General features: G+C 38.1%; 1 protein-coding gene across 5 annotated transcripts in view; it reads left to right on the plus strand.

Moving 5' to 3' along the window:
* The window catches only part of coro6 (coronin 6), a 26329-nt gene continuing 10756 nt past the window's right edge, over positions 1 to 15573 (plus strand). The window contains exons 1-5 of one of the 5 annotated variants that reach the window (XM_047161657.2): positions 1 to 270; positions 9222 to 9421; positions 12823 to 12945; positions 14042 to 14171; positions 14284 to 14453. In XM_047161657.2, coding sequence (XP_047017613.2) covers positions 9224 to 9421; positions 12823 to 12945; positions 14042 to 14171; positions 14284 to 14453 — 621 coding nt within the window. In that variant the 5' untranslated portion in view covers positions 1 to 270; positions 9222 to 9223. Of the gene's footprint in view, positions 271 to 9221; positions 9422 to 12822; positions 12946 to 14041; positions 14172 to 14283; positions 14463 to 15573 lie in introns of all 5 variants that reach the window. The other 4 variants (XM_017492705.3, XR_006984020.2, XM_017492703.3 and 1 more) reach the window with 4 other exon arrangements.

Here is a 15573-nt window from a genome sequence, read left to right on the forward strand (position 1 = left end):
TCCGGCGTAGAACCGCCTCGTCTTCGCTCCATCCCTCCCTCCCCCATTCCCTAACCCACTGTCCAGTCAGCCCCTATCTAGTTCTCTTTTCGTTCAGTAGAAGCCTGGAAACCAGCACGCCGAGTTTTTTTTTTTTTTTTTTTACGAGTTTATAAACTTTCTCAGTTGGGAAAAAAGGAACGAGTTGCATCTTTTGTGACCAAAACTGCAGAAACTAAGGAGAGAATCATCTGACAAAGAATACCAGGCGTATATAACAGAAATACAGAGGTAAGCGTTTTGCTTTTGTGAACGAGTTGCGTTATTATGAAGACATTTGTCTTTTATTTATTACTGCCATGTCATGGTTTGTGCGTAAGGCTGCGCCAGACCGCGCCGCAGTTCGTGGCCCTGTGCTTACGCACTTCTTTTCGGGCTCTCACACTGGAGCATGCTGTGCACGCGGCGTTTACTGGGAGTGGGTTTTTAGGACAAGAATATTTATGGCGAATGGCCAGGTGTGAGAGAGCGGGAGGGCGTTATGAGGGGAGGGGGTATTATTGTGTGGCCCCATGTGAGAGGTGGGGGACCATAATATAGCATTACTATATTAGGAAAGTGTGCCATGTCATTTGCGCTAACGGTGGACTCACTTTCCAGAGTCGATTCCGGTTGAAGTGAATCGAGCCGCGTGGTTTGATTCATTTGAATTCAGAGCGGCATTCAGAAAACAGACAGGGATAAAACACAAAACATAATCCACCACTACCCAAACCCACATGTCATGATTTGCTGTTCTGTATTTATACCTGTTGAATTCTTGAATCTGATTGGTCAGAAGGTGTTGATACATTTTTCTATCACAGCAGCTCTGACAATAGTTCTGGCACAAATTCAAATTTGGGTTAATGTACTCCTTCTAATACCTTAAAGCTAAAGAAAGATGATGATAATTTAAAAAAAAAAAAAAAAACCCTAATAACATAATTGTTGATCTAGTGAATCTTTCTGTAAGGAGCTGCTCTTTTAGGAGTCTCCAGTGTCAGCGCTTGGTAATAGTAGGTTCTCCTACTTTCCCATGGAAAAGTCTTCAAGACTGAGGGATTTGCGCTTTCAGGATTCTCTATAAAAACATTTTGTCACAAAGATGGAAGAATTTTTTTGGCATGTTTTTGTAACTTTTAACCAGTAAGTGGTGCTGTAAAATCCAAGATGGCATAAAATCTAATTAGGCTGAAATTGAGTGTCACAGGGTGTGTTCAACTCGTTTAGACTCAGGGAATCCAGGGATGCCTGGCACATCAATTTTGGACACATGGTTCAAAAGTTATGATCAGTAGTTCTAAGTACTTCCAAATTAGGCCCAAATTTGACTCGACGGTGGCGCTAGTGCGTTGGCAGTGCTTGGCCCAAATTTAGTCAGAATGTTCCTAAAACCCTCCCCCGTCTGCCAAATTTCACAACTTTTTACCAGGTGGTTCTATGGTCTGCCATAGATCCCCTAGCCAGAAGAAGAAGAATAACAACAGGGTGCTTACACATGTTCAGTGCTTAGAACCCTAATAAATGGTTAAAAAAAAATTATATTTGACATTGCTGTTGTATAAGTGGAATGAAACACTTCATCACCCGCTCTTATTGTAAAACATCAGGGTGGTAGTAATACCTTATCACACCTCCTCATTGTTGATTATTTTCCTATAACAGCACATCATGTCATGTTTATTAATGTGCTTATTTAACATGCTACACATAAATAAATAAAATAAATGCAGCTAGTTATTCATACAGTACAAATTTCTTTCTGACACTCTCTTAATTAAAAACATTTTTATAAAGTTCCAACTTTTTCGTTTGATTCATTCATGCTTGAGAATAGATTCAATTGATTTAAAAGAGTCATTTGAAGAGGAAACAAATAATTTGTGAAGCGCACTTCCTAAATAAATTGTAAAGACATGCTAAATGGACATGGCTTCGCACTCTAGGGATTATTCATTTGTGGCAGTGGGAGTTAACGGTGGTCTGAGGAGCTTCTGCAGATACAATCAGCTGAAAACACACAGGCTGAGTCTGATTAATGAGGACTTCATAAGTGTGTCACTGTTTTTAAGTGTCACTGCCTTTGCACTGCAAAATCCAAGTGATATCCCTTACATTTCTCTTTAATTTAGATGTTTATCACAACAAAATTGTGGCACAAAAACAAAAAAAATGGATTAGCGTTCAGTCAAAACTAGTCCATCCTGTGACTTTCCTTATAAACAGATCTAGTTTATTGTGTCAATAATAGCAAGCTTAACCTTTCAGACTGGTATGCAAATGGAGAAATATAAATTAGGGACACATTTACGATCACTCAACAGATACATCTAGTTCATTACTGATCCTATGTGCGGTTTGCTGAGAGTGGGATTTTGTTAGTGATAGATGTGTACTTGTTTTTGTCATCTGTCTTGCCTAGCTTCCCAGAATAACATCATGACGGGTTAACACAGTTGTGTGACAAACTAGGCAACAGCAAAACACAAAAGTACACACTGCCATATTGTAAAGTTGTACTGGAATGTTTAGAGGAAACTTTAGGTATAGTAAAAGCTCTTTAAACATAAAACAAAGCATTATGAATTAATAGAATTTTGTAAGGAACAGAACTGAAACCTAAAGCACAACTTCACAGTTTTGTATTCGATTTCTCTAATTGGGAGTTGTTTAAAAAGAGGGAAGAAAGATTATTTTAAATCCTACTTGTAAATCAGCACAGTCAAATAATGTGAAAACATCAGCCAAACTGCATGTTTTAATTAATAAATTGTCCTCAGGTCTCACTTTATTCTCCCAAGAAGACATAATTAAGTCAAGATCTTCCTAAGAAATTCAGTGTGCAGAGGCTTAATGAGATTTAACAGGACATCACACTGACCGTGACTGGCTTTTATGCTAATTCTCTTGTAAATTTGTGTTGAATGCTACACATGATGATGATGATGATGATTAGAATTTTTGGAACAGGAATGTGTTTGCCTACTATACAATTATCAATAAAATAATTATTTAAAAAAAAATGTTTTGTATAGGGCTGCAACTAAAGATTATTTTTTTTAAAAAATTTCGACTTTCAGTACCATTTTTTTCATTTGTTTAAAAATAAATCATATATAAACTTCAGACTAAAACTTTACACAACTGTTTGTCCAAGTATATAAGACTAAAAAGAACCCAATACACACAGATACACACCAGAATATATATTATTAATTTAGGACTGTAGTTTAATTCAGTGCTTTTTGTACATCCATAAAAAATTATACATAAATACTTATCATTTTATATATATAAGTATTTATGCATAATTTTTTAAAAATAAAAGGTAACGTTGACATAAACAGTAAACTGAAGAAAGTCATTGTCTGTGACTCTGGGTATCTGCTAAAGATAGCGGTGTGACATTACATGTGTACGACTAGGAAGCGGCTTATACTTCCCATTAGTAAAAAACCTGCTAGTGTTCCTTTTGAGACAATATTACCTTTCTAAAATTCATACACTAGACGTAGAGTACACAGTGCAGAGTGTAAGTTAGGGCTGTACAATTAATCGAATATTGATCTTGATTACGATTTTGACTGCCCACAATTACATGAACATTATTGACTGCGATATTGACATTTAAAGTTCGTCCTCCACTCATAGAAAACTTTGCTGCATGTCATATCAAGCGCTTCCTAAACATACAGCCAGTCACCATAGAGTGGCGCAGGGATGACGTCATTTTGTAATGCCAAAACCCGGAAACGAGTTAGCATTTTAGCCCTTCAGAGCTAAAAATTAGGGGACATCATGACACTAACATATTGCTAAATGTGACTACAGACGTTGTCGGGGACATTAAACGTCATCATGCCGACAGGAAAAAACTTTGCAGATAAACTGGTTCAGGTATGCTGTGCACAATTCCCCCCAAAAAAACGTGGATGAAGATTCATCCACAGAGTAAATCCGTATTATGGAAAATGTTTTTAAAACAAGTTTGGAAAAGTTGTCAGAAACTTGGTGATGTTGAAGTTGAGCGACTGTGGTGTAATTCGTTTCTAGCATACAGTTAGTTGTTTATTCCTGGCGATTGTATTTAGGCTTTTATTAACATAAAAGTTGTGTTCTTTTGTGAAAATTATCTTGATGGACAAAACGTGTTTGTATTGTAAATTTTTGTTGATCACAGAGCTTATTTTTTGCTATAATCCAAAAGCCTATGGGAAAATCCTGTTTGGTTTTTGTCAAGGGAACCAGTGTGATGCTAACTTCCGGCTTCCGGTACAAAATTACGTCACCCCTGCACCACTCTATTGGGTAATTTGGCTTCTTCTCTCCTCCTGTAAACACTGTTATTTCCTTTTGTTGTTTTCATTTAGTTGCATATTGTTATATTCGATTGGATATTTTCATTTGGTTGATGACATTTTTATTTTTACTTATCCTATAATTTGGGTACAATTTTATTTATATTTTGCTTCTACGAGATGATGCACATTAAGGACCAGTCTAATTTGATGCAAATACTTGTACATTAGCCGGAATGTAGCACAACATGGAGGTGAAAGCAGCGGTCTGTTTATTTAAATGTGAAAGTGCAATAAAAATATGTTGTTCCTAAAATCAGTGAATAATCGTGATAAATAATTGTGATCTCAATATTGATCAAAATAAGCATGATTATTATTTTGGCCATAATCGTGCAGCCCTAGAGTGAGTGTATAATACATCATTTGGGACACAACTTTAGTATTTACTCTCTGAAGCGTTTTTTTCGAACAGAAGTAATGTAATGAATAAATGTACCTTGCGCAGATCAACTAATCGATAATGAGTTTTGTTGATTCATCTATTAATATTGAGAGTAATAATATAATTATTATTAGTTGTTGCAGCTCTAGTTTTATATATATCATTAAACAAAATTTATTTTGTGTCACGAATCCCCTCGACACTCGGCACATTTCCTGGTGCAGCAAGACTGGGTGCATAGTCAGTCAGTTCCTTAGTCAGGGCACTGATCAGGGAGTTGGCCATTTTAAGGGCCAGTTTAAGGACGTTTGCTCTCTAAAAAATCCCACAATGCGCCACATGTGTCGATGCTCACTATGTTCCCTTACTGGAAATGACGTGATGCTTTCTGAAGCCTCTCGGCTTGAAAAAAAATGTGTCCGATAACTTTGTCTAAAAATGTAAGAAGAAGTACATGTGCTTAGTTTTGCCTTTGATTACTTTGTCTAGCTATACATTTTATGTTCTTTATGCCATAGTCTTTTCAATAGTGTTTTCTGATTCTAAGCCATGGTTTAAAACTTTATTTAGCTTTTTAATATGGGTATAATGAGATATTTGAGGTTACTAAGAGCAACTTTTACATTACATCATATAGTATGTTTTACCAAGCTACCATTTCTCAAGCACAAAAAGTTCTAAACCTCAAAGAAACCTGAATATAAATCTACTAAGTGTATACATATCATATATATATATATATATATATATATATATATATATATATATATATATATATATAACACCTTACAAATAAACTGTATTTACACACACTTTCAAATAAATCACTTTCAAACCTGCAGTGGTTAGTCTCATTGGTTCTCATTGGTTTTCAGAACAGCATCAACATCTGACCATCACACCCATATGTGGTTCTTTCCCAAACTGTTAACACAAAGTTGGACACACACTATTGTATAGAATGTCTTTGTATGCCGTAGCATTGGAATTTCCCTTCACTGGAACTAAGAGGCCCAAAGCATGGCAATGCCCCTGTGCACAAAGCAAGCTAAAATAAGCTGTAGCTGTCTAAATGTACAGTGGTACTTGAAAGTTTTATTTTCTTTATTTCTGCATAAATATGACCTAAAACAACATCATATTTTCACAGAAGTCTTAAAAGTAGACAAAGAGTACCCAATTAAACAAACGAGATAAAAAATATTATACTTGGTAATTTATTTATTGAGGAAAATTATCCAATATTACATATCTGTAAGTGGCAAAAGTAGGTGAACCTCTAGGATTAGCAGTTAAAGGAGTCATATTATTTTTAAACGTTTTTAAATGTTAATTATTTTGTTGATTGGATGTAATAAAATAGGTTAACATGCTTTAATGTTAAAAAAAATGCATTATTTGTCAAATAATGTACATTATTGCATTTCCTCTACTTCCAGGCTGAATGAAAAAGGCTACAGACCACCAACATACAAACAACCAGTTAAAAAACTGAGGCAACTTAGCAAACTTCAGCTAGCATGTTAGCAGAGGTCTGCAACTGAGCCACAATACAAAACTCAACATTTGAACAGTCAATAGCAGATACTTCATAAAATAATCAAACATACTTACAGGTTTTGATTCAGAAGCACAAGATTGTCTAAGCAAAGTGGGAATTGCCTGATTTTTCAGGAGTAGCCTTTGTGTGTAGCCTGCCTTGTACTTGCCCAGGTTCAGGAAGCTGTATAAATAACCAGTAACCACTGATTTCGGCCGTTTTCGGAAGGCAAGACAAAGAGGTTTTGCTTTCACACCGAAATGCTCGGCGTCTCCACTATGTAGTGCCTGAATTAACTGAAGCCTCGGTTTCCTTATTTGTGGCTGCCTTTGGACGGGTTTATGCTGATAGTGTACTCCGTGACGTAGAGGAATTATGGAAGTAAATCTGGACTTTGAATGAGGCATTTTGGGCAGGTCTGTAGCAGTGTTCTCTGTTAGATAGAATAAATCCCTTGGGGGGAAAATATGACTTTTGGGACTTTGCAGAGCTTATACCTGCACAAACAGATACATTACACTCCCAAACATGACCCCTTTAATTTGAAGGTGAAATTTGTCAGGTGTTTTCAATCAATGGGATGACAATCAGGTATGAGTGAGTGCTGTTTTTTATTTAAAGAATAGGGATCTATCAAAGTCTGCTCTTCAGAACAGGTGTTTGTGGACGTGTATCATGGCACATTCAAAGGAGATTTCTGAGGACCTCAGAAAAACAATTGTTGATGCTCATTAAGCTGGAAAAGGTTACAAAACCATCTCTAAAGAGTTTGGACTCCACCGATACACAGTCAGACAGATAATATACAAATGGAGGAAATTCATTACACTCCCCAGGAGTGGGTAAACACCAATAAAGATCACTCCAAAAGCAAGATGTGTACACCAGGTACAAAGGAACCCAGGGTAACATCTAAGTAACAAAAGGCCTCTCTCACATTGGTTAATGTTTATTCCACCATCAGGAGAACACTGAACAACAATGGTTTGCATGGCAGGTTTGTAAAGGAGAAAGCCACTGTTCTCCAAAATGAACATTGCTGCCCCTTTGCAACTTGTTAAAGATCAAGCCAGAAGGCTACTGGAAAAATGTTTTGTGGGCAGATGAGGCCAAAATAGAATGTTTTGAAGCGTTATGTTTGGAGAAAGGAAAACACTGCATTTCAGCACAGGGACCTTATCCCATCTATGAAACATGGTGGTGTTAGTATCATGGTTTAGGCCTGTTTTTCTGCATCTGGACCAGGATGGCTTGCCATCATTGATGGAAAATTGGATTCTGAATTATACCAGTGAATTTTAAAGGAAAATGTGAGTACATCTGTCCATGGAAAAAGTGTGTCATGCAGCAGGTCAATGACCCTACGCACACAAGTCATTCAAGCAAATAATGGTTAAAGAAAAACCATTAATATTTTGTAATGTCCAAGTCAAAGTCCTGACCTTACTCCAATAGAAATGTTGTGGAAGGACCTGAACAAGCAGTTCCTGTCCAGAAACCCACCAACATCCCAGAATTAAAGCTGTTCTGTACTGAGCAAAGCCAATGTGCAAGACTGATCAACAGTTACCGGAAACGTTTAGTTGCAGTTATTGTTGCACAAGGGGGTCACACTGAAAGCAAAGGTTCACATGCTTTTGCCAGTCACAGATATGTAATATTGGATAATTTTCTTTAATAAATAAATTACCAAGAATAATATTTTTGTCTCATTTGTTTAATTTCTTTATCTACCTTTAGGACTTATGTGGAAATCCGTTGATGTTTTAGGTCATATTTATGTAGAATTAAAGACAATTCTAAAGGGTTAACAAACTCTTAAAATTAAAAAAAAAATTAAAGCACCACTGTATATTTGGGGAGATCAGTAAGCAGGCTATTACAATAATCCAATCTGTTGGAGAAAGGCATGGATTAAACTTTAACTTTAAACTTATCTAGGTCCTATTTAGAGATGATGGTGATGAGTGCCTTGATATTGTGCGTTATCATGCTGGAAGTGTCCATCAGAATTTGGATAAACTGCAGTCATTAAGGGTTGTCATCAGATACACCATGCGATTCAGATGTTCCTCAGGGGTACCAGGGGCTCTAATGTGTAGCAGGAAAGCATTCACCACACCATCACACTTTACTGTACTGTTAGCTCAAACATAATGGCTCCACGGACTCATGTTTCTTGCGCCAAATTCTGAAGTTTCTTTCCACCTGATGGCGAAGGAACCTGGATTTGTCCATTGGTGCTCAGTTGAGTCATGCTTTCTTATTCTAACTGAGCTTGCTCATGAGCAGTGCAGCTATAATTGTTCATGCTATCATCAGGAGATTGCAAGTTCAAATCCCAGTAATGGTGTAGCCTTTTGTGTTGGGAGTCCATGAGGGACACTATTCAGTCATGGGCCTTATTTAGCCCATGTATACAGAATAAGACTGGTAGCGCTATCCTGCAAGTATCATTCAAAGGCTGTATGATGTTACATGAGCAGCAGAAGATGCAATCTCTGGCGTCATGTGTGTTGGAGAAAAACCTTTGTTAGCACTTGTGTTCCTTTACTTAGATTAGATTCAGTCTGACAGACAGAACAGTGAATTATTATCCATGCATGTTCCCTTTGAGCAAGTGGTCAGTCAAGCTTCCACTTTTGATTGATTGGATGTTGGTCCTGCTCTAGAAATGCCAGGGCTTTAAAATGTCTTCCTTTAAATAAATAGTCAGTGATTGTTTAATTAACCAGCAATAAACTAATCATGTATGCAAATACTTTCACAGTAATAGCTTAGAAATGGATGTGACCTGTATATCACAAATACAAATAAACATTTCTTTTGCTTGTTCACTTCTGTTTATGTAGTATTAATGGCTGGTATAAGTTTAATGCCTTCTTTGAGCTGACCTTTTCCTTTCTTTATCTCCTAGTGATGAGTCGCAGTATTGTGCGCCAGAGTAAGTTCCGGCATGTTTTTGGTCAAGCTGCGAAGGCGGAGCAGAGTTACGATGATATTCGGGTTTCCAAGGTGACGTGGGACAGCTCGTTCTGTGCAGTCAACCCGAAGTTCCTGGCAGTTATAGTGGAGTCAAGTGGAGGAGGAGCCTTTTTGGTTTTGCCCCTTTCAAAGGTAAGAAGAAGAATAAGTTGTAACGGAGTATGGCATACTCTCATTGTGTGATTGTGTTTGAAAGTTTTAACTTGAGTAAGGAGACTGTGAGTGTAGAAATAAATAATTGATTAAAAAATTATCCTGTAAAAGTACATAAATTGTTGAGCACTTTAATACTGGCAATCAGTGCAGCAGTAGCTTCAAAATCATAACATGTCCTTGACATAAGCAATATTATTAAACTAACCTGAATAAAATCTCCACAAACGCCTACTGTTGGTCAAACAGAGCGGTGTGTTTCAGATTTCCGGAGGGTTGCAGCTCAGCACAGTTTAATGTCTCTGTTGTAACATCTCTGAGCCAACCTGTCAGCTAATGATGATTATCTCACTATAGGAATTAGCTCATTAGTTGCTTGAGGTGCATTTGGAGCTCGTCCTGGGAGTGATTACACTATAAACAAGACTTTAAATAAAAACTTGTTGTAATTTTCCCCTTTGTGGATTGAGATATTGTCATGGTGAAAGGACTGTCACTGAGAGCTTATTGTCTTATCTTAATGCATGTCTTCCTTGTATACTATATGGCTAAAAGTTTGTGGATATCTGACCATCACACCAATATGTGGTTCTTCCCCAAACTGTTGCAACACAGTTGGAAGCACACTATTGTACAGAATGTCTTTGTATGTTGTAGCATTTCAAATTCTTTTCAATGGAATGAAAACTGTTAAACTGTTCCAGCATGACAATGCCCCTGTGCCCAAAGCGAGCTCCATGAAGACATGGTTTGCGAAGCTTGAAGTGGAAGTACTTGATCCCTGACCTCAACTCAAGCTAAATGGGCAAATCCCCACAGCATTGTTCCAAAATGTTGTGGAAAGCCTTCCCAGAAGAGTGGAGGTTATCATAACAGCAGTGAGGGACTAAATCTGCAATGTGATGTTCAACAATCACATGAGAGTTATGCTTGGGTGTCCACAAACTTTTGCCTATATAGTGTACCTTGAGGGATGGTGAGTTCAAAAAGGAGTCACATTTACCTGGTAAACCGAGGATGGGTTGCTTGGAGCATCTGGCAGAAGCTTCGGTGAATTTAACTCCAACCTCCATGTACCAAGTGAGATCAGGGACGTTGAGTCTGAATGGAACATGGTCAAGTCCGTTGATCATAGAGGCAGATGCAAGAAGCTGTGGTGTGAAGACTGTCATGGTGGTAACCCTAGGATGCACTGGTGGACGTTATTCAATTGGGATGTATAGGAGAGTCAGAAGGGCTGCAGAAAAAGTAGTTGCACAAAAAAATCTCTGGCATGGGAAGAGTTTGGAAAGGTCATAGAAAAAGATGTTCTGGCAAACCATTCAGCGCATCAGGAGGGAAAGGTGAGTCTACACTCAAGCTCTACTGAGCATGTGAGAGGTAGTGTTGATTTCTATTGAGGACACTGTTGTGTTAAAGAAGGAGCATTTAACTCCGTGATCATGCTCTCTGTTCAGGAAGCAATGACAGAATGCTATTGTAGATGCTCACACATGAGGGAAAAAAATTGATTCTTAAGTTGGAAGAATCTCGTGCCAAGTTCCCATAGTCAACTATTGTTGTTACCTGGTACTGAATGGTTAATCAGTACTGATAAGTGATTAGCAACCTTAAAAGAGTAGATAGATGCTGAAACTCATGCCTATTGCCCAGCGCTTTGCTAGGTGTAATCTGCAGGCTGAACTATTTCTATCCCACACATACTGTACATCCCACTTGGTAACACCAGCTGGTTCTTTCAGTGTGAAATCTGTACATGAACACTAATTGTATATCATTATGAGAACGTCACCGGTCAGTCGTAGATCAGTATAACAGAGTGTGCTTTTAGAAAACTGTTCTACATCCCTTATATGGATGTTCGCTATTTTGTGATCACCACCTTGTAACCATATCAGTCCATCATTTAGTAAGGATGATGGCTGGGTATTATCAGAATATAAATACAGTTCTTCTTGTTTTTTGGGAATGCAGTATGCAGGCTCATTACACAGACACATGAGCATGTAGCAGCAGGGCTTAATAGACACCCTATAAATACCCTGCCTGCTTTCTCACCCGGCCCTGTTCCAGAAAGGTCAGAATAAAAACTGCCTTTTCATCGCCTCGTCACAGGGTTATAAATACACGCCAGGGGAGCAAGGAGCCACAGCAGCAGGAGCAGCCCAGGAAAGGAACACACACATACAAACCTGGAGTCAGTTGAATTAGGACAGTTTGTCTTAGGGGTGTAATTAAACCAGATCTATATTCTTGCAGCATGCTGTATGAGGCAGGATGCAAGTGTGTAAACTTAACAAGTAGTTTTCACATATAACATTGGAAAAGCAGCCAACAAATCCTTTAAAAAACTTTCATAATAATAATAATAATAATAAAAAAAGGTCCTCCAGGGTGACGCTCCAACATAACGGTTGTTGAAAAGATACCAAGAGTGTGAAAAGTCCGATAAGGAATACTGGTCACAGCATAATTCCATATATGTTACATTATCATCTTTATTATTATTCTAAAATAGTAACAAATTAGCAGACAAAATATTCTCGCATTGTTCAAAGACTAAACAGGACCCTAAGTGTTTGCAGGTTAATATGAACTATATGACCAAAAGTATGTTGACACTTGACCATCACACCCAAACTTGCTATTTGAACATTCCATTCCAGATTCTCTTTGCTGTTATAATGACCTCCATTCTTCTGGGAAGGCTTTCCACTAGATTTTGGAGCGTGGGGATTTGTGTTCATTCAGCCACAAGAGCATTAGTGACGTCAGGCGCTGATGTTGGATGAGGAGGCCTGGGGTGCAGTCTGTGTTCCAGAACACAAAAGGTGTTCAGTGGGGTTGAGGTCAGGGCTCAAGAGTTCTTCCACTCTTGCAAACCATGCCTTAATGGAGCTCGCTTTGACAATTCCACAGTGGCATTGTAATGAGGGAACAGGTTTGGGCCGTTTAGTTCCAAAGGGAAATTGTAATGCTACAGCACACAAAGACAATCTATACAATTGTGTGCTTCCAACTTTGTGGCAACAGTTTGGGGAAGAACCTCATATTGGTGTGATGGTCATGTGTTTACATACATTTGGCCATATAGTGTATTTACTAGTAATGTGCTCATGTAGAGCCAGGTGAAAAAGACATTTGAACATTCCAGAACTATGTCACTCCATCTGGGGACAAAATGCTCTCCAAATACTGTCAGAATCATGATTACGATGGACGCTCTGGATGGCTAAAAAACAAACAAACAACTGATTCAGAGGGCTTAATTTTGTCTGGCTTAATTCCTGCCCAAATAAATCTGTAGAAATCAGTTTTTAAATTATTAGACTGTTTATTGTGCTGTTTGTCTCTTCTGTGGTTGGTGTTACACATTACAGGTGGGACGTGTGGATAAGAACTATCCCCTGGTGGTGGGACACTCCGGGCCTATCCTGGACATTGACTGGTGTCCCCACAACGACAACATTTTGGCAAGCGGCTCTGAAGACACCACTGCCATGGTAAATCTTCATCCTGCTTTGATCTATAGGTCTCTAAAGTTGCTCACATACTCTCTCTATCTATCTCATATAAACATACACATGTACACTAACTGTTGCAAAAGCATCCTATATTTTGTTTATACATTTGCATTGACTTTGGTTCTTTGTCTGGACTTTTTTTTGTACAACATATTACATATTCATTACAGATGAATGTCAGTTCCATCACGTTGCAGTACATTACAAACACGTCTGGTGCAGAAAACTTACTGCAGCTGTTATATAGTGATAGTGTGTTCATACTTGAATACTGACGTAGCATTTCTAAAATATTTGGGATGACGTTAACATTATAGAATAGACATATGGTACTATGCTCAATCATAGTAAAAGTGCAATAAAAAAATAACAAACATTTGTATGTCAGTAAAGAAAATAACATATTACATGTAAAAGACCACTTATTCAGACAAAAATTAAAAAATAGAAGGAAGTGTGACAGTCTAAGTCTCCAGAAGAACTGTGGCATATGCATAGAAAAACTTAGCAGCCGGTATTCTCATAAATCTGCATAAATTGTACCTGTAATTTATCTAGTAATTAATTTCTAAAAGCAAAGGGATATCATGACAAATATTGACATTGTTTAGTTTCCTGCTGTTTATATATAGATATTTTTTTTATTGTTGAAAATGTTTGATCTGCCTAAGACTTTTGCACAGCACTTAAAAGTGGATTAACTATGCTGACTCCATAAGAGTTTCATAGTTTTATTACAAGGAGACTCGCATGTAACACATGGTTATTTTCAGCTGAGCTTAGATCATATATTTATGTCATAATTAGCCCTATTTTGACCTTGATTATTTCATGCTACTCTGTTCCCCTGAGCTCACAGGCCAAGAGGTCGGATCAGGATAAGATGATGTCTGCACAGATTTATAGATTGTTTTTTTTGTTGTTGTTGTTGGTGTGATCCTAATTAAATACAGCACATAAAATTAATCATACCTTTACTAAGCTTTCTGGACATGGAAATAACTAAAAAAGTGCTTGCCTATTTGCTGCCTCTGTGCTAGTTTACTACTATGAGTTCTCTCATTTTTTTCTGCAGATATGGCAGATCCCAGACCACACTCCAACCCGGCCCATCAGCGAGCCCATTGTGGTACTGGAGGGCCACTCCAAACGCGTGGGCATCGTCAGCTGGCACCCCACTGCCCGCAACATCCTTCTCACTGCAGGTGTGCACGCTCCACTCTTATGCATCTCTATGCTCAATGCAAATCATTCTCATCTCTGTCAGCATCTGTATTTTGATCCATGTTGTCCATTATATGTATCTATGTGGCGCAGGCAGTGATAATCTGATCATAATCTGGAATGTGGGCACCGGAGAGCCAATAATCTCAATGGAAGATCACCCAGACCTCATCTACAACGTCAGCTGGAACCACAACGGAAGCCTGTTTTGCACAACTTGCAAAGACCGCCGCCTTCGTGTTTGTGACCCCCGCAAGAGAGAGGTAGTCGCTGTGAGTATAGAGAAAGAAAGAAATAATTCCTCCAGATATCAACAAAACAAGGCTGAGCATGAAAGCTGGAGATCACAGTCAAGCCAGATTCACAAATCTCCTAAAAAAAAACAACATCCAAAGACAATTCTCAGAGTGTCAGACATTTTTTGATTGAAAGTGTGTGACCACTTTCTCTCATCTGAAAGCCACCCATAGGATGATGTGAAACTCGTGGGAGAGCTACAAATACAGTAGTGGCAGGAACATAAACAAAACATGCTAATGGACAAAAATGATCCTTATTATGCGACCATATATTCTGCATGAGCCTGGATGAGGTAAGCAGAAGAGAGTCATTTTCTTAAATCACAGGTCTATCACTAGAGTATCTTCATTGTATGACCTGACATGCGGAACGCATTTTTTGGATTCTATATTTTATTGGAATCATCCCGTACAATGTGACCAGTAATAATCTTAACATACTGCTCAAAGTGGTCAAGAAACAGAACCAGTTGCTGCCTCTTTGGGGCTACAACATGGTTATAAGGGTGTGTTAGAGCAACACAATAACAATATATTTTAATTAAAATCCGTGTCCTACGTTTATTATTATTCTCATTAAGACAAGGAGACCGGAAAGTTTAATTATCAGACTATGCCTTACACTACTTTTGTCACGTCCTTGTCTGCACCTGCCACAAACCATCTCTGATCCATTTCCCATGATCCTCAGCCATTATACATGGCTCTCAGTCACAGGACCTGTCCTTGGTCCCAGCCCGTGGACAGAATTTCCAGACTTCTATTCAGACATGCCTGTATCTAGTCACAGCACTTCCTTTAAATAACAGACTTTCAACAACTCTTTGCAAATTTGTAGAATTTTGCATGTGATGTTTCTGAGTCATTTGTGTCCCAGGGTAGATTATGCACCTTTGCCTAACTTACTGCCTTTCCACCATTTTGAGAATTGCCTAGCCATTTTGGTATGTTCACTTTTGATGGTTCTAATAAAATGGAGACTTGTTTTAGACTATTTTATAGAATTAACTTTATTCAGTTGTGACACTGCAATTATCAAACTCATTCTAAGGAAGTATATTTGGAAGAAGACCACCTCTTGGTC

The sequence above is a fragment of the Ictalurus punctatus genome, chromosome 18, assembly GCF_001660625.3.
Source record: "Ictalurus punctatus breed USDA103 chromosome 18, Coco_2.0, whole genome shotgun sequence".
Taxonomy (NCBI): domain Eukaryota; kingdom Metazoa; phylum Chordata; class Actinopteri; order Siluriformes; family Ictaluridae; genus Ictalurus; species Ictalurus punctatus.